At 53.6% G+C, this 18,192-nt stretch overlaps 2 protein-coding genes across 4 annotated transcripts; both read right to left on the reverse strand.

The window, feature by feature from the left end:
- Positions 1–400: 400 nt before the first annotated feature.
- Positions 401–6,393, reverse strand: HSD17B8 (hydroxysteroid 17-beta dehydrogenase 8). Of its 2 annotated transcripts, XM_079966552.1 has the most exons (9): positions 6,322–6,393; positions 5,615–5,805; positions 5,148–5,264; positions 4,907–5,002; positions 3,648–3,733; positions 3,342–3,426; positions 3,214–3,256; positions 1,912–1,986; positions 401–1,144 (listed from the first exon to the last, which is right to left on the reverse strand). In XM_079966552.1, the coding sequence occupies exons 1-9, from the start codon at positions 6,365–6,367 to the stop codon at positions 1,128–1,130; spliced, it is 756 nt and encodes a 251-aa protein (XP_079822678.1). In that variant the 5' UTR covers positions 6,368–6,393; the 3' UTR covers positions 401–1,127. The 2 variants fall into 2 exon arrangements, with proteins under 2 accessions (XP_079822678.1, XP_079822679.1); XM_079966553.1 differs by lacking the exon at positions 3,214–3,256.
- Positions 6,394–8,081: 1,688 nt separating this feature from the next.
- Positions 8,082–17,549, reverse strand: SLC39A7 (solute carrier family 39 member 7). 2 transcript variants are annotated; one of them, XM_079963360.1, is made up of 8 exons: positions 17,434–17,549; positions 15,715–16,291; positions 14,589–14,757; positions 14,374–14,448; positions 12,102–12,227; positions 10,591–10,701; positions 10,257–10,453; positions 8,082–9,241 (listed from the first exon to the last, which is right to left on the reverse strand). In XM_079963360.1, the coding sequence occupies exons 2-8, from the start codon at positions 16,279–16,281 to the stop codon at positions 8,990–8,992; spliced, it is 1,497 nt and encodes a 498-aa protein (XP_079819486.1). In that variant the 5' UTR covers positions 16,282–16,291; positions 17,434–17,549; the 3' UTR covers positions 8,082–8,989. The 2 variants fall into 2 exon arrangements, with proteins under 2 accessions (XP_079819486.1, XP_079819485.1); XM_079963359.1 differs by lacking the exon at positions 17,434–17,549 and having other exon boundaries at positions 15,715–16,455.
- Between the last annotated feature and the right edge of the window lie 643 nt (positions 17,550–18,192).

The raw sequence follows: 18,192 nt of genomic DNA on the forward strand, positions 1-18,192 counted from the left end.
GAAAACTGAGCAGACTCTTTTTTAAAATAATAATTACCTACTTATGTGTAAATCAGTTCCTTATTTCCACATTGCAAAGCATTTCAACTCAAACCTACAAACGTTTCCAATTTTCTTTCATACAGAATATAAATTTGCTCCAGTCGATTCCGATCTTCCCTGCCATCTCAACATATTCTACCATCTTTAGCTGCCAGTCTTCCAATGTAGTTCTAAGTTCTAAGGTAAAAAAAGTGGTTCTAGAAATGCGAGAATCCAGTAAAAGATGTTTGCAAGTCAGAAAGAGGGAAGGGAGGAAGCCGTTTGAGCAATGCTTTATGTTATAGATCTGTGTGATGAGATGTAATTAAATATGAAAACTTACTAAAAATTATTTAAAAAGCGGGGGGAAAAGAAAACCGAGCAGACTCAACATATTTATTATCATAGAATCAGACCATCATATTATGGAAGACATTTTCGTGGATGTAAGATCATATCCGCTGCAGGAAGAGTCACCCCCAGGGATATTTCCTGGCGTGGGGGGGGGGCAGGGGGACAACTTGGCAGAATACATGGGAGAGAGTCGATTGTAAAACGACTCTTATATATCTTGTTCCCATTCACATATATTTGAGGCTGTGTAGCTCTGCCAGTGTTTGTCCGGGGTGAAAAAGTGTCTCTTCCCGCAGTCCTCAAGCAACAATTTCTGCATTTCCCTTAAATTCCCCTTAATTTTCCCTATTTCAAGGTGGCTCACAGCATGAAAGTGTTTCTCAAAGAGGTACTTTGATCGCCTGAGCATTTGTAGAAGCCGTTGATTTAACTGAGTGATATATATATATCCCCAAACAAGGCACAGAAATCCTCAGAGTGGAAGTCAGGGGTCTCCGTCTGGCGAGATCTCAGCCTCGCTCCTTGTGCAAAAGACCCCCCTCTTCTGGGGGGGGGAGGCCCCCCTGCCTCTAAGCCCCAGCCCCAAATCTTGCATTCAAAGATGTTAGCTGGGAGCTTCTCCTAGACAGGGCCGCCTCCCCAGCGAAGGAGGAACCTGCCCCCACGTCCTTCCTTTGAAAGGGGGGGGGGGCATCAGGGAGTGTGGTTCCCTTGTGGGTGGGGGCGGGTTTCTCCAGAGGCAGGAAAAGGCATCAGATGAAAAGACCCCCTGGAGGGAGAGAAAGAAAAGGGGTTAGCGGCTGACCTTTTGGAGATGGTTGGAAGCTGCCCAGGGTAACCCAGTCAGATAGGCAGGGTATTATAAAATAAAATAAAATAGCAATAACAATAATAATTCACTTTATTTTGTCCCATAACCTTTATACACATTCCCAGAGGGGATAAAAGCCATCAAACTCTGTGCAAAAATGTTCGGATGATAAAAACCATGAGCTAAAGAGTATCCCATTCAGATAGGCAGGATATTAAAAAATAAAATAAAATAACAATAACAATAATAATTCACTTAATTTTGCTCCATAATCTTTATACACATTCCCAGGGGGGCGGGGGAGCAATCAAACTCTCTGCAAAAATGTTCAGATGATAAAAACCCTGAGCTATAAAGGGAGATCCAAACATGTACCAGCTATTCTACGTGTCTGACGGGAGAATTTATCTGTTTCGTAAAATTTATACAGGGTGGGAAACAGCTATGCAAACTCTTTAAAGAACAAACGTTCTGTGTTTTTTCTGGGTAGGCTTGTCTAAAATGGAAACGTTTTCTGCGGGCGCTGGAAGGAGTGCAGCGAAGGCGCCTGGCCGGTTTCAAGTGGCAGGGAGTTCCGAAGGCCACGTGGAAAGATCCGAGTTGTCACAAACACGGGAGACCTTTTGGGGTCTCTTTTCACTGCTCCCCACCACCAGCGCTGACATCCAAGGGGAGCCCCCCCACCCCAAAGGGTCCCCAAATCAGCCCCCCATCGCCCCACTTACCGGTCACCTCCAGGCTGGCGCCGGTGATGTAGCGGCTGTCGTCGGAGGCCAGGAAAGCACAAACCTCGGCAACATCTGGCGGGAGACGTAGGAGACCGTGAAGCCCCCTCCTCCCAACGCCTGCAGCCCCCCAGACACCGCCAGCCCCCTCCCAGGAAAAGAAACCTGTCCCTTTCTCTTCCGCAGCCTCAGAGAGATTTAGGCCAGCGAAGCCAGTCTTGTCGGCACAGGCCGGAAGCAGCGGCAGGTCTTTCCCCAGCTGCCGGTGGGGACGGAGCCAGGGACCTTCTCCGAGCATTATTATTATTATTTCCTGTACAATCTATGCAGCATTGTAGAGCTGGAAGGGTCCCCCTGAGGTCATCCAGCCCAACCCCCCCGCAAGGCAGGAATCGCGGCAAAGCTACATTCCTCCCCCAAACTCCCTTAGGCTATATTAGTGGTATAGAATAATTGGGAATCGTGGGTAGGAAATATCTAAATTAATGGTTCTTATTAGCCTGAGTAGCACCGAGTTAGAAACAAAAGAGGAATGTAAATGGGTAAAATTGATGGTCACTGCAGCCAGACAGGTTATAGCGAGTAATTGGGGAAAAGCAGAAGAGCGAGGGGTGAACCAATGGAGGAAAAAAACGGAATAATATTATAATTTTAGAATATCTGACTGTGAAGATACATAAAATGAAAGGGTTTAAGGTCAGTGAGGAGGAAGAGGATTGGTTTGAGAAGGTATTGAATTATTTGGGTAGGTCTGAACAATTTGGGGCAATTAAAATGTTAAAAGATAAATAAACCTTGTGGAGGGAGGAGTATTGATGTATATAGAAGTGTACATATGGTTGATTTGAATATGTTATTACTGATTATGTATACCCAATTTATCAGCCGCCTGGGGGGTTTTACTGTTTGTGTTTGGGTTGTTGGTAATAATAATAATAATAATAATAATAATAATAATACCTCACATTAGGGGGCAGGGCCATAGGTCAGGGAAAAAAAATATTATTTATTAAATTTGCACCCTGTACTGCCCTTCATCCACAGATCTAAGAGTGGTTGACAACATAAAAACACAGTAAGAAATCCCTCACAGGCAGCAGCTGAGAGGCATCGCTAAAAACCCCCAGATATTTTTCGCATTTTTTGGTTGGGGTCCCTTCCAACGCCACGATTCCTCCGTTCTATGACGTCTGGGCACTCCCCGCCCAGCAGGAGGAGGGAGGGCACTCTGCAGGCGCTCAGAGGCACCCTCCCCACCCTTCAAAAGAAGCGCAAACCTATTGCTGGACTGCGTCACCTGACCTTCGGGCTCCCCGAGGCGTCCCAGCGGCACCATGGCGGCAAACTGGGGAGAAGAAGGGACAGGGGTCAGGGAGGGATGGGTGCCGGCCGGGGTGGGGGCCTGACCTCAGCCCCCCCCCAACACCCACCTTGTCCAGCACTTTCTGGGGGACCTTGTCCGTCATGGGGGAGCGGATGAACCCAGGCAGAACCGTGTTGCAGCGGATCCCGTACCTGCAGAGCGGCAAGGAGAGGAAGCGTTGCGTAGTGGTTAGACCCGGGACAGGGCAGGGTTCAAATCCTCAACGCTCACTGGCTGGGGGCCACTCAGCCCCAGGCCCTGAAATGCAGGAATCCCTAGAGGACTGCTGCCCAGGGAAGGCGGGCAGGCAAATGGGGGCTCCTTCCCACCCCCCCCACCCCGATCTCTCCCTCTGCCCCCCAGCCTGGCTTACCTGGCCAGCTCCTTGGCTGCTGTCTTGGAGAGGGCCTCTACCCCAGCCTTGGAGGCTGAATAGTTCACCTGCCCCAGATTCCCCACCTGGGCAGGAAGAAGAGAAAAGGGCGGAGGCACAGGGACTGAATTATCAATCAATCAATCAATCAATCAATCAATATTTATTACAGTCCAGAGACCCAACAAATCGTTACAAAGCAATGCACAATTCAGACAGCCTACCTCCAGGTTAAACAAGCGCTTTGGATTTTAGAAGTAATAAGTGTTTTTATTTTTATGTTTAGTATTGTAATGTGTTTTGTTTTGTGTCTTTTATATGTTATATTTGTTATAAATGTGGAAAATTAATTTAAAAAACTGGGGGGGGGGGGGGAACCAAGCATTTTGTTCAGACTTAAAGATAAGGATCATTGGTTCTTGCAACCATCGATAAAAACTTTGCCGCTGCTAATGTTCTAGCATTTGTCCAGTCTTCCAATAGGAACCTGACATAGTGAGCCTCTGATTTTCCCGGGAAAGGCAGCAGCAAGGGTATTATCAGTTCAGCCCTGGCTTGCTCATATTTTGCACAGTGCAACAAAATATGTTTTATGGAATCGATGTCTTGAGCACACGAGCCAAGTCTGTCCTGGCAGGGAACTCCTCTCAACACTGCAGAAGGAAAGACGTTTAGTCTGGCTTTGGTGAAAAGCCTTCGATAATTTGGTACTGTCAGGTTTTTAATGTAAGATGTTAACTTAAAGACATGCCCATATTGTACTCCTACTGCCAGCGGACTACAGACTGCGTGTGATCGAGATCGCAAGTCACTGTGTGCATTATCCCATAATCTTTGCTTTAACGTCTTTAGGGCGCCTTCATAACCCAGGTAATACAGTTGGGGGGGGGGGGTAGACAGACCATTAGAGATGGCTTTTCTAGCCATGGTTTTCTGCCATTTGCTGACAAATTCCTCATTGGTCAGGTGCTGGTACAAACCCTTCCCTAGACCAAAGACCGAAATCCTGAGCCAATGTTTTAGGGCAGTTGAAATTGGGCATTCGCCAGCTTCTAACAGAAGTATGGAGTTGGGGACACAGCTGGGCACCTGCAGCAGAGATCGTAGAAATTTGGCCTGAAAGTCACCTAGCTCAGGCAGGTCCCCATTAGGCCAGACACTTGCAGCGTACAGAAGTTGGGCAATGGATTTTGCGTTGAATTATTGGCGGTGGGGGGGCAGAGGGCAAGGAGGTCATTAGGAGGGGGGGGTGACTGCACCTTGCCCACGATGCTCCCCAGGTTGATGATGGAGCCCCCCGAAGCCCCGCTTGCCACCAGCGCCTTCGCCACGGCCTGCGTCACCAGGAAGGTCCCCTGCGGAGAAGGAAGAGACTGAGCGGGGCGGGGTTGGGATGGATGACCAATGGGTTCATTTACGAGCCTTTAAGCAAGGCGATGGAGGGCCTGGGAACCAAGGGAGGGGGGACTCCCGGGGACGCCCCCCTTGCCGGCCGAGTACCTTGAGGTTGACCCTGAGGACGGCGTCAAAGGCCTCCTCCGTTTGCTTCAGCAGGAACTCGTCCATGGTGATCCCAGCGCAGTTGATGCAGACGTTGGCCGGGCGGGAGAAGCGGGCCTGGGGGCCAGAGGGAGGAAATCAGCACCGAAACCTCCGTCGCGACCCCAGGAGGTAAAAAGGATTCGGGCCTCAATATCGCAGTGCAGGGGGGTTGGGATGGATGACCCCCCGGGGTCCCTCCTGACCCTACAATTCTAGCATTCCATGATAAGCTCCCTGAAGGACCTTAGGCTGGCCAGCCTTGAAGGTCTCTGGTGAGGATGGAACGGGAGCGGAGGAGAAGGAAGGCAGGATACGAAGGCAGCCAATAAACGCAGGGTGCCGAGGCCGAATGCTGACTCAGGGCAAGGCTTGGCAGAGCAGGGACCCCCAGAGCTCATCTCGTCCAACCCCCAGCGGATGCCCACCTGGATCTGGGCCACGAGGTCGGCCACGCTCTTGGCGCACCCCACGTCGACGCGCAGGGCCTGGTGGTCCCCCGCCTGGAGCCCCCGAAGCGTCTGGGCTGCACCGGCCTCATCGCAGTCTGCTATGGCCACTTGGGCCCCTTCGCGGGCAAAGCGGGCGCAGATGGCACGGCCGATGCCGCTGCCGCCCCCTGAGGAAGAAGGAAGAGGAGCCTGGGTCACCCTCCCCGGACGGGCTTCTTCCCCAGCAACCCCTCTGCCTTCAACTGCTCCACGGCAGGCGGAAATGGAACGGGTGCAGTTTTTCTAAATGAAAAAGTTACATTCAGGGCTTGTCACCGCCAAGTGGCTTGAGCTGACGGCTGAAAGGTCAGGGCTCCTGGGAGGACCCGAGAGGCGGAAACCCAACAGGTAGAGCCACCCCCTTTGCTCTCCGTCCTCAACCGTGCTTGTGGGGCTGGGGCCTGGGTTCAAGTCCAGACTTTGGCCTGGAAGCTGGACCGTGGGAGCAGGTCACTCCTGGCAGGTTGTTGTGGGGAGATTGGGGGGGGGTGGAGAGAAAGGCAGCCAAGGCATGAGCTCGACCTGTTGAACTGATGCCTGAAATATGCTGCCTTTCCCCGTTGGCAGACCCCATCCCCAAATACCCCCCCGTCCCGCTGCCCCTGTTGAACTCCTGCCTGCCTCCCCGCCCCAGGAGAAGGGACCTGTCACCAGGGCCAGGGTTCCTCGCAGCCGCAGGTGGGCGGCCATCGCTCTGTGGGGGAAGGACCGGAAGTGAGGCTCCGTGGGGGGAGGAAGCTCCGCCCCGCACCGGAAGTGCAGGCCGTGGAGGCCCTTCTGGGCCGCCGTCTCTATTGCCGCAGTCCTCCAGGGGGGAGGGAGCCCGGACTCCTGGGTCCTTGGGGAGGGTCAGCGGATGTGTGTGTTTCCCCCGCTCCATCCTTTGCAGCAGCAGGAGAGGAGGGGATCCAACAGGTGCTGCTCGTGCAGGGCTGCACCTGTTGAATTTCCACCCAAGCGCTTATTTTTTTAAAAGACATATTTAATAATACGTTTTGTATGTACTGTCAGAGGCCCACAGTGGCTGGGGAAAGCCAGTCTGACGGGCAGGATATAAATAGTAAAAATTATTATTATTATTATTAGTAGTAGTAGTAATTTACTGCATGTCTATCCCACTTGCTAATGTGGGGCGCATGCTTCTCCTTGAACCCCCACAACCACCCTGTGAAGGAGGCTAAGCTGAGAGAGGCAGAGACTTGCCCAGTATGGGATTCGAACCCTGGTCTCCAAAGTCCTGGTCCAACACTCTAACCACTGCACCCCACTGCCTCTCAAGTGCTCAAGTTGCAGGAGACTCAGCCAGCGTCTTCTGCAAGCTTTACCAGGAACATAAGTGACCCTTCCTCCACCTTTTAACAGGCATTCAGCATTTGAACCTTCCCCTGTTGAATTTCTGCCTTCTGGGTGGGCATCTCAAGACCACCCCAGCGCTAGAGGCTTCCTCTCTCATCCGACAGGGTTGCAATCAGGCTGGGTTTTCAGATCTAAGCTTTTGGGCAGTTTGAGCGACAACAGAAACACCTGCGATATGCATGCCTGAGACAGGCCGTTGCTCCATCCATTGCTGCAGCAGTGGCTCTGCACCGCAAGGACTAGCGGCCTGAGATCTCTGCCCAGCCCTGCCATTGGGGATTGAACCCGGGCCCTTCTGCATGCCAGGCAGCTGCTCCCCCAGCACTGTGGCAATGAGAGACGCTTGCAAAGCTAAGCAGGGACTGGGATGGTTTCAAACTAGACGGGGGACAGAGGGAAAAGGGGGTCAGGCTAGATGACTCTCGGGACCCTGAGGTGTCAGACTTGCAGTTCCTACCTGGAAATGCTGGCAGAAATCGAACCTGGGCCCTGGCAAAGCAGGTGATGGACTGCCAATTGATGACCGCTCCAGTCTCCTGTGTCTTTCCTGGGCATGCAAGACGCCCTACCTGCTTAATGGTCAGCCAGCCCCCAACTTTTGGGAAAGGGTCATCTTGCTCAGTGTTTAGAGCTCAGTGGTTAGGTGCTTGGCATCATTCCTTGCTTCCCTCCCCCCAAAATATTCCTTTACCTCTGTGTTTACTCCGCTGCCAAGGTGGGATCCTGCTCCCCCCCCCTAAAAAGGGCATTTCGATTTTTTAAAATAAAATCCCATCTCGACGGCCCCCTGGTCGAGATGTTCAGGGGCTGGTGAGGAATGACAGGGTGGTAGGAATGGGAGGGACCCTGTGGGTCATCTAGCCCAACCCGCTGCAAAGCAGGAAAGCAATCGTGTTCTGTCGGCCTGAGCAAGATTAGCCCAGAGCAGGATGATGGGAGTTGTAGTTCCCAGTGCCTGGGTGTTTCAAGGAGGGCGGCCAGTGGCCTTGGGGAACCTCCATCGCCCCCTGATGACCAAGTGCAGGAACTATACACAAAGCCTTTTCCCTTTTTTTCCAGGGCAGAAGTAAGTTTTAATTGCAGGAGTCACTATTCCTGTCCTTTACACATTTCTCCCTGGTACAACCGTCGCCCCAAAGTTAAGACCCCTCCACCCTACAAAAGAAATTGCAAAAAAGAGAGAGAAAAGAAATATATATATATGACGTGTACACGGAAAGTCCGTTCCTAAACCCCCACACCTTTTCCTTGGAGTATAAATCAGGATTTCTGCCGCGAGGATTTCTTCGGCGGCGAGAACAGACTTCCAGGAGTCGTATTTTACAGTAGCAGAAACGCTTTTCGAAAGATCCCCTTGGAAAATTCTCCTATGGGGCGCAGTTTGGTTCCCTTTTGGGGGGCAGAGGGGTCCCCACTGTGACGCCCTCAGCTCCCCCCTTCAGAGCTGCGCCAAATTATTCCATTATTGGCTTCCAGCAACTATGCTCCTCCCGCAAAAAAGCATGATTTCTCCTGACCCCCAACCTCCCAAAATCATGGCTCCCCCATATCCCACACCCTGGTCCCCCAAGTTCCTGGTCCTTGCTTCCGAGCCCCCAACCGCAACAATTCGGGGCCAAGAGGACAGACACGCAAACACACACACATGAGAACCCTAAAATTCTCTTCCTACCCCCCACCCCTGCCCTATAGAAAAGGGCATTTTGCTATCTCCAAGTGGAGCAGAAGAGCTGGCCTCCCGGGAAGTCCCAGTCTGGCCGTTTTCTCCACTTCCTCTTCCTGGAGAACCAACACAGCGCCTCCTGGAGGATGGGAGGTGCGCTGCAGCGGCTGAAATGTCTGGACCCCAGATGGAGCTGGAGGGGGAGGGGGGGGCCGGGCTGTCCGTTTCTCCTTGGTCCCGCCTCCGCTGCCCCAAACGGGCGCCTGGCCCCCTCCCCGTCCCCCCCCTCCGCTCTACTCGTACTGGGCGATGAAGACCATCATGGCGACTCCGCCGACCAGTCCCAGCACCTCCAGGAGCGACTGCACCGGCCCCGAGTCCTGCAGCAGCTCGGGGATGACCGAGACGGTGGCCACGTAGATGAAGCCGCCAGCCGTGAAGGGCAGGATCCAGGCCGTGGCCGCCTCGCCCACGCCTTCCGCCAGCAGTGAGCAGACGGTGCCCGCCAGGGCGCCCAGCGCCGTCACCAGCTGAAGCTTCATCGCCTGGCGGAGGGGAAAAGAGGAGGACAGTCTCACCCAAGGCTCTCTTGCCCACGGTCCCGTGCTGAGGTAGACTGCCCCTCTCTAAGGAGGCTCAACCTCTCTTTCAAATCAGAACCAGTGAAGGTGGTGAAAGTCCTGTGTGAGTGTCTGGAGGCCGTTGGAGGATGGATGGCGGCTAACAGATTGAGGTTGAATCCTGACAAGACAGAAGGACTGTTTTTGGGGGACAGGAGGCGGGCAGGTGTGGAGGATTCCCTGGTCCTGAATGGGGTAACTGTGCCCCTGAAGGACCAGGTGCACAGCCTGGGAGTCATTTTGGACTCACAGCTGTCCATGGAGGCGCAGGTCAATTCTGTGTCCAGGGCAGCTGTTTACCAGCTCCATCTGGTACGCAGGATGAGACCCTATCTGCCTGCGGACTGTCTCGCCAGAGTGGTGCATGCTCTGGTTATCTCCCGCTTGGACTACTGCAATGCGCTCTACATGGGGCTACCTTTGAAGGTGACCCGGAAACTACAACTAATCCAGAATGCGGCAGCTGGACTGGTGACTGGGAGTGATCATTTTGGACTCACAGCTGTCCATGGAGGCGCAGGTCAATTCTGTGCCCAAGGCAGCTGTCTACCAGCTCCATAGGCTCTCAGCCTGCATACCAGCTCCATCTGGTATGCAGGCTGAGACCCTATCTGCCCAGCGCTGAGGGATTTCTGGCGGTTCCCTCACTGCGAGAAGCCAAGTTACAGGGAACCAGGCAGAGGGCTTTCTCGGCGGCGGCTCCCGCCCTGTGGAACGCCCTCCCACCAGATGTCAAAGAGAACAACAACTACCAGACTTTTAGAAGACATCTGAAGGCAGCCCTGTTTAGGCAAGCTTTTAATGTTTGTAAATTACTATTTTGTTGGAAGCCACCCAGAGTGGCTGGGGAAGCCCAGCCAGGTGGGTGGGGTATAAATAATAAATTATTATTATTGTTATATACGTTTATCAACCCTTCCCCGCCAGGGAGATGCGTTACCTTCTTCTTGCTGCAGCCGGACTGGACAAGGATGGCGAAGTCGCCCACCTCGTGGGGCACCTCGTGGAGCAGGACCGTCAGGGTGGTGACGGCCCCGACCGTGCCCCCCGCCAGGAAGGACGCCCCCAGCGCCAGCCCGTCCGTGAAGTTGTGGGCAAAGTCGGCGGCCAGGTTCAGGTAGCCAGACACACGCATGGCTGGGGGGGGGGGGAGACAAGCAGAGGGGAGAGAAGAGAAAGTCAGTCGGGGGGCTGTGTCCCTGGACCCCACATTTTAGAAAAGCCCAATCGCTCCCCCCAAAAAATCCAGGGCTCGCCCAAATGCACCACCTCACCAGAGTCGGGGGGCTTTTGCTTCCCCTGGGTGCGGGCTGTGGTTTTCTCCGACGTCTTTCCCCGCAAAGGCTCTTTCTCTGTCTCGTCGTCGCTGCTCTTGGCTTTGGGAACTGGGGGGAGGAAAGGAAAGTTCTAGGGGGGGGGCAGGAAGACACCCCCTGCCCCCCCAACTGATAAAGCCACGGCAACAAGTTTATCTCCCCCCACCTCAATTAATCTTTATTAATTTCATGCAATGAATGACAGCTGCAACTCTCATGTTGATCATGTAGATAAACGAAGTAGAACAGAAAAGCTGGAAATATGTTAAAATTGTTCCCATATTGAGACTTCCCTCCTCCCCAATCTGGATCCTCTGTTTCTATACTGACTGCATATTAAACATAATTTATTTTACAATTATCCAATGCATCCAAGGATTGGGACATGTTGCAGAAATCATTCAAAGCCTGCCAACGATTTTACATGTTTACCATGATCTTTTAGATATTTACAGTGATCTTTTAGATATATTTGTCCCATTCTCTGTTGAATTTTTGATCTACATGCTTCCATTTCAGCATATTCTAACAGTTTCATCTGCCCTGCCAATTTTATCGGTATGCTCTTTCTTTTCCAGCACTGGGCTAACAACATTCTCACTGCCATGGCTGCATACATAAATAATCTCCTTAAATCTTGCGCTATCTCCACGCCCATAATCTCCAGGAGAAAGGCTGCCGGTTTGGGGGGAAAGGTTAATTAAAACATTTTTTTTTAGTTCGTTGTAGATCACTTCCCCAAATTCCTTCATCCTTTTGCAAGTTTATCTTTCCCGTCGCCCCAAAATCCAGTGGCGTAGTGTGGGGGGTGCAGGGGGGGGGCGGCCGCACCGGGCGCAACATCTGGGGGGGGGCGCGCTCGCCGCCTCCGGAGTCGCCGAAGAGCCTCGGGCGCAGGCTGTAGCAGAGCCCCATGTCTTGCGGAACCGACAAGCTGTGCGCGCGTCCGGGCTGAAGGCATCCGGCAGGCAGCGGCTCTCAGCGCTCGCTGCGGTCCCCGCGCGTCAGGGCCGTGGAGGGCGCGCCAGACAGCCCCTCCTCACAGCCCCGCCGCTGCTGCTGCTGCTGCTGCTGCTGCTGCTGCTGGGCCATGTTGCATTTTCCTCGCCTCTCTGCCCTCCTCCTCCGGGCAAGCGGCGTCGTTTGGGCGGCAGCGCCAGCGGCAACTCGCCTCAGATCACCTGACACGGACCCGCCGCCGCCGCCGTGGCTACCTTACCGTAAATACCCCAGCCCAGGCAGCAGCAAGAAGAAGCTGGCAGCGGCGGCAGGTTAGGGGCGCAAATTACTTGCCTTGCCCCGGGTTAGGGGCCGCAAATTACTTGCCTTGCCCCGGGTGCTGACAACCCACGCTACGCAGCTGCCAAGATCTTTGGACAAAGGGCGGTGTATAAATAGAACAAAGAACCGAATAAACAAGGAACTTGCGCAGGGGGCAGATTTGGCCCCGGGGCTTTGGCCGCACCCACCGTGGCTGTGTCCGTGGTGTCCGTGGCCTCCTTTGACGTGCCGAACAAACTTCTCCACCACCAGGAAGGCCACAATGCCCCCCAGGACCCAGAGGCCCACCGACATCATGTGCTGGTGCTCAGAACCTGGAAGGAGGCCGGAGAGAGGCGGGGGAAGATGAGCAGAAGATGATGAGAAAGAAGAGCCTCCAGAAGGATCAGGCCCTTGCCCCTGGTGGTTTCTATTTTAATAATAACGATTATAATTTTATTACTTATATCCCACCCATCTGAATAGGCTGCCCCAGCTGCTCTGGGCAGCTTACAGCAAAATTTTATAAAAACACCATGAAACCTCAGAGCTTAAAAACCTCCATAAATAGCGCTGCCTTCAAACGTCTTTGAAAAGTATTTTTTTCATTCCTTTTTCACTTTTCTCTTGGTTTGTTTCTGATCTCTCTTCTCCAGTTTTTATTGTGTATTTTAGAAGACATCGAAAGGCAGCCCTGGATAGGGAAGTTTTTAATGCTTATATGTAATGGAAGCCAGAGTGGTTGGGGAAACCAGGTCAGATGGACGGGGTATAAATAATTATTTAATAATAATTAGAAAGTTGCTCTTGTTGTTACTGAAACATCGCAATAAAAATACAGTTGAAAAGGAAAGTTGATTTCATGGATATCTGGTGGGAGGGTGTTCCACAGGGCGGGTACCACCACCGAGAAGGCCCTCTGCCTGGTTCCCTGTAGCTTTGCTTCTCGCAGGGAGGCAACTGCCAGAAGGCCCTCGGAGCTGGACCTCAGTGTCCAGGCTGAATGATGGGGGTGGCCGTTTAGGGCTTTAAAGGTCAGCACCAACACTTTGAATTGTGCTTGGAAACGTACTGGGAGCCAATTTCGGTCTTTCAAGACCAGTGTTATGTGGTCTCGGCAGCCGCTCCCATTCTGGATTAGTTGTAGTTTCTGGGTCACCTTCAAAGGTAGCCTCATGTAGAGCACATTGCAGTAGTCCAAGCGGGAGATAACCAGAGCATGCACATTCTGGCCAGACAGTCTGCGGGCAGGGAGGATCTCATCCTGCATACCAGGTGGAGCTGGTAGACAGCAGCCCTGGACACAGAATTGGCCTGCGCCTCCATGGACAGCTGTGAGTCCAAAATGACCCCCAGGCTGCACACCTGGTCCTTCAGGGGCACAGTTACCCCATTCAGGACCAGGGAATCTTCCACACCTGCCCGCCTCCTCTCCCCCCAAAGCAGTACTTCTGTCTTGTCAGGATTCAGCCTCAATCCATTAGCCACCATCCATCCTTTAAATTGTAAGACTGTCTTGTTTCAATTGAGCTCAGGTGTGGCACGTATTCGCCCAAGGTAAAGGTAAAGGTACCCCTGCCCGTACGGGCCAGTCTTGACAGACTCTGGGGTTGTGCGCCCATCTCACTTAAGAGGCCAGGGGCCAGCGCTGTCCGGAGACACTTCCGGGTCACGTGGCCAGTGTGACATCGCTGCTCTGGCCAGAGCCAGAGCCAGAGCCAGAGCCGCACACGGAAACGCCGTTTACCTTCCCGCTGGTAAGCGGTCCCTATTTATCTACTTGCACCCGGAGGTGCTTTCGAACTGCTAGGTTGGCAGGCGCTGGGACCGAGCAGCGGGAGCGCACCCCGCCGCAGGGATTCGAACCGCCGACCTTTCGATCGGCAAGCCCTAGGCGCTGAGGCTTTAACCCACAGCGCCACCTGCATCCCACATTCGCCCAAGAGTGGAGTGCAAATTCTCCAGGCAAACTACTAAACTACCTGCAGAGATAGTGCAGGATAGTGCACACCCCGGAAATGATCTCTTTCAGCTTCTGCCTTCTGGAAGAAGGTCCAGGGTTATAAAGACTAGGACTAGCCGCCTGAGAAACAGTTTCTGCCTAAATGCGATTCTGGTTTTAAACGCAGTGTAAGTTAGTCTCTGTGGGAGTATATTGTATTTAATTATGGGGTATCAGAGTTTTTAGGGGGTCAAACAGGCTGGGATAGCAGGCTTGTCAGTTTTTTAATATCTGATGTAGAACTTTTCAGTTTCGTTGTTCTGTATGGGACAATGACAATAAAGATTATTGAATCATACTGTACCATAAATGAATAAATGTTTGCCCTCTCCTGCGATGACTCAGCCCTTCTCCACCTGAGTTCCCCAGATGTCATTGGGCTACAACACCCATCATCCATGGCTGCTGCTTTGGGCTCCCTAGGGATTCTGGGAATTGTAGTGCAAAAAGCTCCCCCCCCCCCATAGCCGAGTTCTTACCCTGGTGAGAATGCCCGTGGGATTCTGGCTTCACATGGCTGTGTCCTGCGCCTTCCCCGTGGTGGGAGTGCGGCTCTGGAGGGGAGAAGAAACGGATGAGTAAAAGGGACCCCTGAAGGCCATGTAGTCCAACCCCCAGGATCGCAGGTCACTCGGATGAGAGGAGGGGAGGGAGGGCGGAGGGGGCAGGACCAGGGGGATGCCCTTCAACTCACCCAGCGCGTGAGGGATGAGGTGGAGGAAGGCGTCTCCCAGAAGCCCCCCCGAGGCGAAGCTGAGCAACAGCTTGAGGAGGGCTTGGTGCTGGGAGGTGTTGGACTCCACCGGGATGAGGAAGAGGATGAAGTACGGTGCAGCGCTGATGAGGAGAGTGGCGCCAATGGCCTATGGGTGGGGGGAGAGAAAGAGAGGGTCACCCCCACAGCCAGCAGGGGCCCCTTGGCCCAGCCCCAGAGTTGTTGAGCCATCCAGCCCAGGCCGCTGCAATACAGGACTCGCGAGGGCCCCCCGCCAAGGCTGGGGGTCTCTTTTGCAGACTGAAAAAAGAAAATAATAATATTAAATTTTATTTATACTCTGCCCTCCCCAGCCAAGACCGGGCTCAGGAAGACTAAAACCCTATATATATAAAAAAATGATTATAATACAACATTAAAACATTAAAATGCAGCCTCATTTCAGTGGAAACTCAAAAACTTTTTGGGGGATGAAAACATCAGGTCTTCACCAAGGCTAACTATCCAGACTGGTCCTACATGGGCCAGAAAAAAGCCAGGGAAGTCCCCAAATAGGAGTTCCATCACAGAAGGAGAAAGGAAAAAGGAAAGAGGGGAAGGGAATCAAATTGACTCCAAGCCAAAGGCCAGGCAGAACAACTTTGTCTTACAGGCCCTGTAGGAAGAAATCAGATCCCGCAGGGCCCCGGTCTCATGGGACAGAGCTTTCCACCATGCCGGAGCCAGAGTTGAAAAGGCTCTGGTTGAGGCTAATCTGACTTCCTTAGGGCCCGGGACCTCTAAGGTGTTGCTATTTATGGACCTTAAGGTCCTCCGTGGGGCAGACCGGGAGATAATGTTGGATGATAAAAAATGGGCAAGAGGGAGGGCACAGAATTCACCATCGACACGATGGCGGCTCTCTGTACGGCCGCCCTGCTAAAGGCACTTATGAGGAAAGAAACCCCACTGGATATGTGGAACTTGCTTCCAAGACAACACGGAGGGGAAAGCGCTGCTGGCCTCTCCCGTCCCCAGAAAGAGCAAAAGACCCCTGTCCCACCCAGAGCCAGGGGAAAGGGATCCAGGAAGACCCTGGGTTGTCTTGATGCTGGAAGCCACTCACGTAAGTCCACAACTGCAGCGGCTCCAATTTCTCCCTCCTCGGCAAAGGCTTCTCGTTCCCGGGGAAGGATTGGGCCCTGCTGGGGCCGCCAGCAGGAGACTCGTGAGAGTTGCTGTGGTGGAGAGGACCGTCGTGGAAATGGCCATGACCATGGTGGTGGCCCTCATGCCCATGGCTGTGTCCGTGGTGAAAATCCTCGTGCGAGTGCCCATGGTGCAAGCCTTCATGCGAGTGGCCCCCATGCGAGTGGCTGTGTCCGTGGTGGTCCTCGTGAGCATGGCCGTGCCAGATACCCTCGTGCGTGTGCCCGTGGCCGTCATCGTGGCCATGCCAGATACCCTCGTGCGTGTGCCCGTGGCCGTCGTCATGTGCGTGGCCGTGCCAGATATCCTCGTGCGTGTGGCCATGGCCGTGAGCGTGGCTGTGGCCGTGGTGGAAGTCCTCGTGAGCATGGCCGTGAAAGCCCTCGTGCTGCGCGGAGGCGCCCCACAGCAGCGCCAAGCAGAGCACCACGGCGGTGGCAACGTCTGTGGGCTGGGGGCTCGCGAACAACCTGCTAGCAGCCATGGCGCCGGATCTGTGGGGAGAAGGAAGGTCAAGGGTTGCATAACCACACCAGCCTTCGAAATTAGCCAGGTGCCAGTTGCATTTTGCCCCTGGCTTTCGACCGCCGGCAACCATGTGAAGATGCCCGGGTGCCAGGATGCTACCTAACATATCCAGCATTTGGGGATTCTTGGATATGGTCTGTTTTCATGCACTCAGACCTCATCCTGTAGAATTCTATCCATTATACTTTATCTGCACAATCGGAATGGATTTCTGGAACCAAATGGCTTTTTCTGTGCAGCCCGAGCAGGAGGAACGAAGGACGTCATAGCTAATTGTTGTCGCTCGTCTTCTCTTACCCTCCCCCCCCCGCTCATTGCTGGGAATAATATTCATATGTTGCGAACGATTCGTGTAACCATTAAGAAAAAGAGGACAAAATTGACTGTCCCTGGATTGAGCGACTTTCCTCCTCTTAAGTTCTCAAAGATCTTCAGGTTGTCGTCTAAACTAGCCAGATATTTAACTGAGATTCAATCACAGTTCCTCATTTGAAAAACAAGAGTTTAGAGCCGCCTTGCCCCCCAAAGGGCAACTAGACTTTCTGTTTGGGCAGCTTGTTTTAAGGGAGACACTGACCCACACGGGGGGGGGAGGGGGCTCAAGCAGCCGGTCTACTGGCATCTCTCTGCCCCCCCCCCCATGTCAAAAACTCAGATCTTTTCAAGATGCTTTGCAGGATCAGACCCAGGCGCAGGAGAGTCTGCGAAGGATGCTTGTCCCGCAGCCATGCCCTGGCTTGGGACCCTCAGCCCAGCCCCTCTTTCCTGCCCCCCCAGGGAGGGGGCGGCTGCGTTTTCCGCCCCAGGGCTGGCTTTTCAGGAAGGAAGGAGAGGGGGGAAACACGTGACGGGGGGCAGGAGAGGGAGGGGGCAGCCAAGAAAAGGGACCCCCAAGCGCAGGGAGACTGGGGGAGGGGAGGGAGAGGCTGCGAGTGGGGAGGGACCCCAGGGGGCATCTAGTCCACCCCTTCGCGAGGAAGGGGTCCACGGAGGGGTGGGGGAGCTTCCCAAAGGGACCTCCACCCATCCCAGGCCCCCCACCCCCTATGCGCCACGAGGAAACCCCCCCCAGGTAATCCGTCCCCCCCCCCGCGAGCAGGATTCTCACCCGGCTCTCTCCGGATCCGCTATCTCCTGCCTGAAGCCTGACGTGGCAGCAGAGCCCCGCCCACCAAGCCCCAAACATCGCGGGAACTCCACCCTCCCTCCATTGAAAAAAAAAAGTGGTAATAATACCCCCCCTCTTTGCCCATCCCTGTGATGGCGCCCACGGAGCGTTTCTGCCCGCGACAAAAATGGCGGCCGCGCACCTGCTTTCTTTCCTCCCTCCCGCGATAACTGGAGGGAAGGGGGAAAATGGCGGCCGCCGGTGGCGACGGACCCTGCCCTCAACAAAGATGGCGACCGCTTGGGGTTTAACGGCCGTTTCCGCGGACGAGGGGCGCCATGATTGTTAAGGGCAGAGTGAGGCGTCGCCCTTCTGAGAAACCGGCTTCAAATAGGTGATTATATACGTGCCTGTATTTATATACGTATTATATTACACTTTTGCATGCAAATATATTATATATTTTTATGTATATATAGATATATGAGTGCACTATATAATATGTATACATGTGCGTATAAAATAATACGATATAATTCCAATGTTTCTATAGAATATATGATGAGATTGTATTATAATGCGAGAGGCCCCGCCCCTTCTCCCCTCCCGCCCCGCCCCCTTTCTGGGGCCGCGGCGCCTGCCGGGAAACGCCTCGCATCCGGGAGGCCCCGATGCATTGTGGGAGGCTGGCCCGGCGCCTGTCGGGCGGGCGGGCGGAGCGCGGCCCCCCCTCTCTCTTCCGCCTCTCGCGCGGTGCCT

The sequence above is a fragment of the Podarcis cretensis genome (genome assembly GCF_951804945.1).
Source record: "Podarcis cretensis genome assembly, chromosome: 2".
Classification (NCBI taxonomy): domain Eukaryota; kingdom Metazoa; phylum Chordata; class Lepidosauria; order Squamata; family Lacertidae; genus Podarcis; species Podarcis cretensis.

What these genes read in the sequence shown, in the direction of transcription:
- HSD17B8 (XM_079966552.1), bottom strand. Translation starts at nt 6,367, where the DNA reads ATGGCCGCCCACCTGCGGCTGCGAGGAACCCTGGCCCTGGTGACAG. An exon ending in ACCTCGTGGCCCAGATCCAG is followed by an intron (nt 5,265 to 5,614) that starts GTGGGCATCCGC and finishes TCTGGCCCCCAG; the next exon opens with GCCCGCTTCTCCCGCCCGGC. An exon ending in TCCTCAGGGTCAACCTCAAG is followed by an intron (nt 5,003 to 5,147) that starts GTACTCGGCCGG and finishes CCTTCTCCGCAG; the next exon opens with GGGACCTTCCTGGTGACGCA.
- SLC39A7 (XM_079963359.1), bottom strand. Translation starts at nt 16,440, where the DNA reads ATGCTGGATATGTTAGGTAGCATCCTGGCACCCGGGCATCTTCACATG. An exon ending in CCTCATCCCTCACGCGCTGG is followed by an intron (nt 14,449 to 14,588) that starts GTGAGTTGAAGG and finishes TCTCCCCTCCAG; the next exon opens with AGCCGCACTCCCACCACGGG. An exon ending in CCACGGGCATTCTCACCAGG is followed by an intron (nt 12,228 to 14,373) that starts GTAAGAACTCGG and finishes GCCTCCTTCCAG; the next exon opens with GTTCTGAGCACCAGCACATG.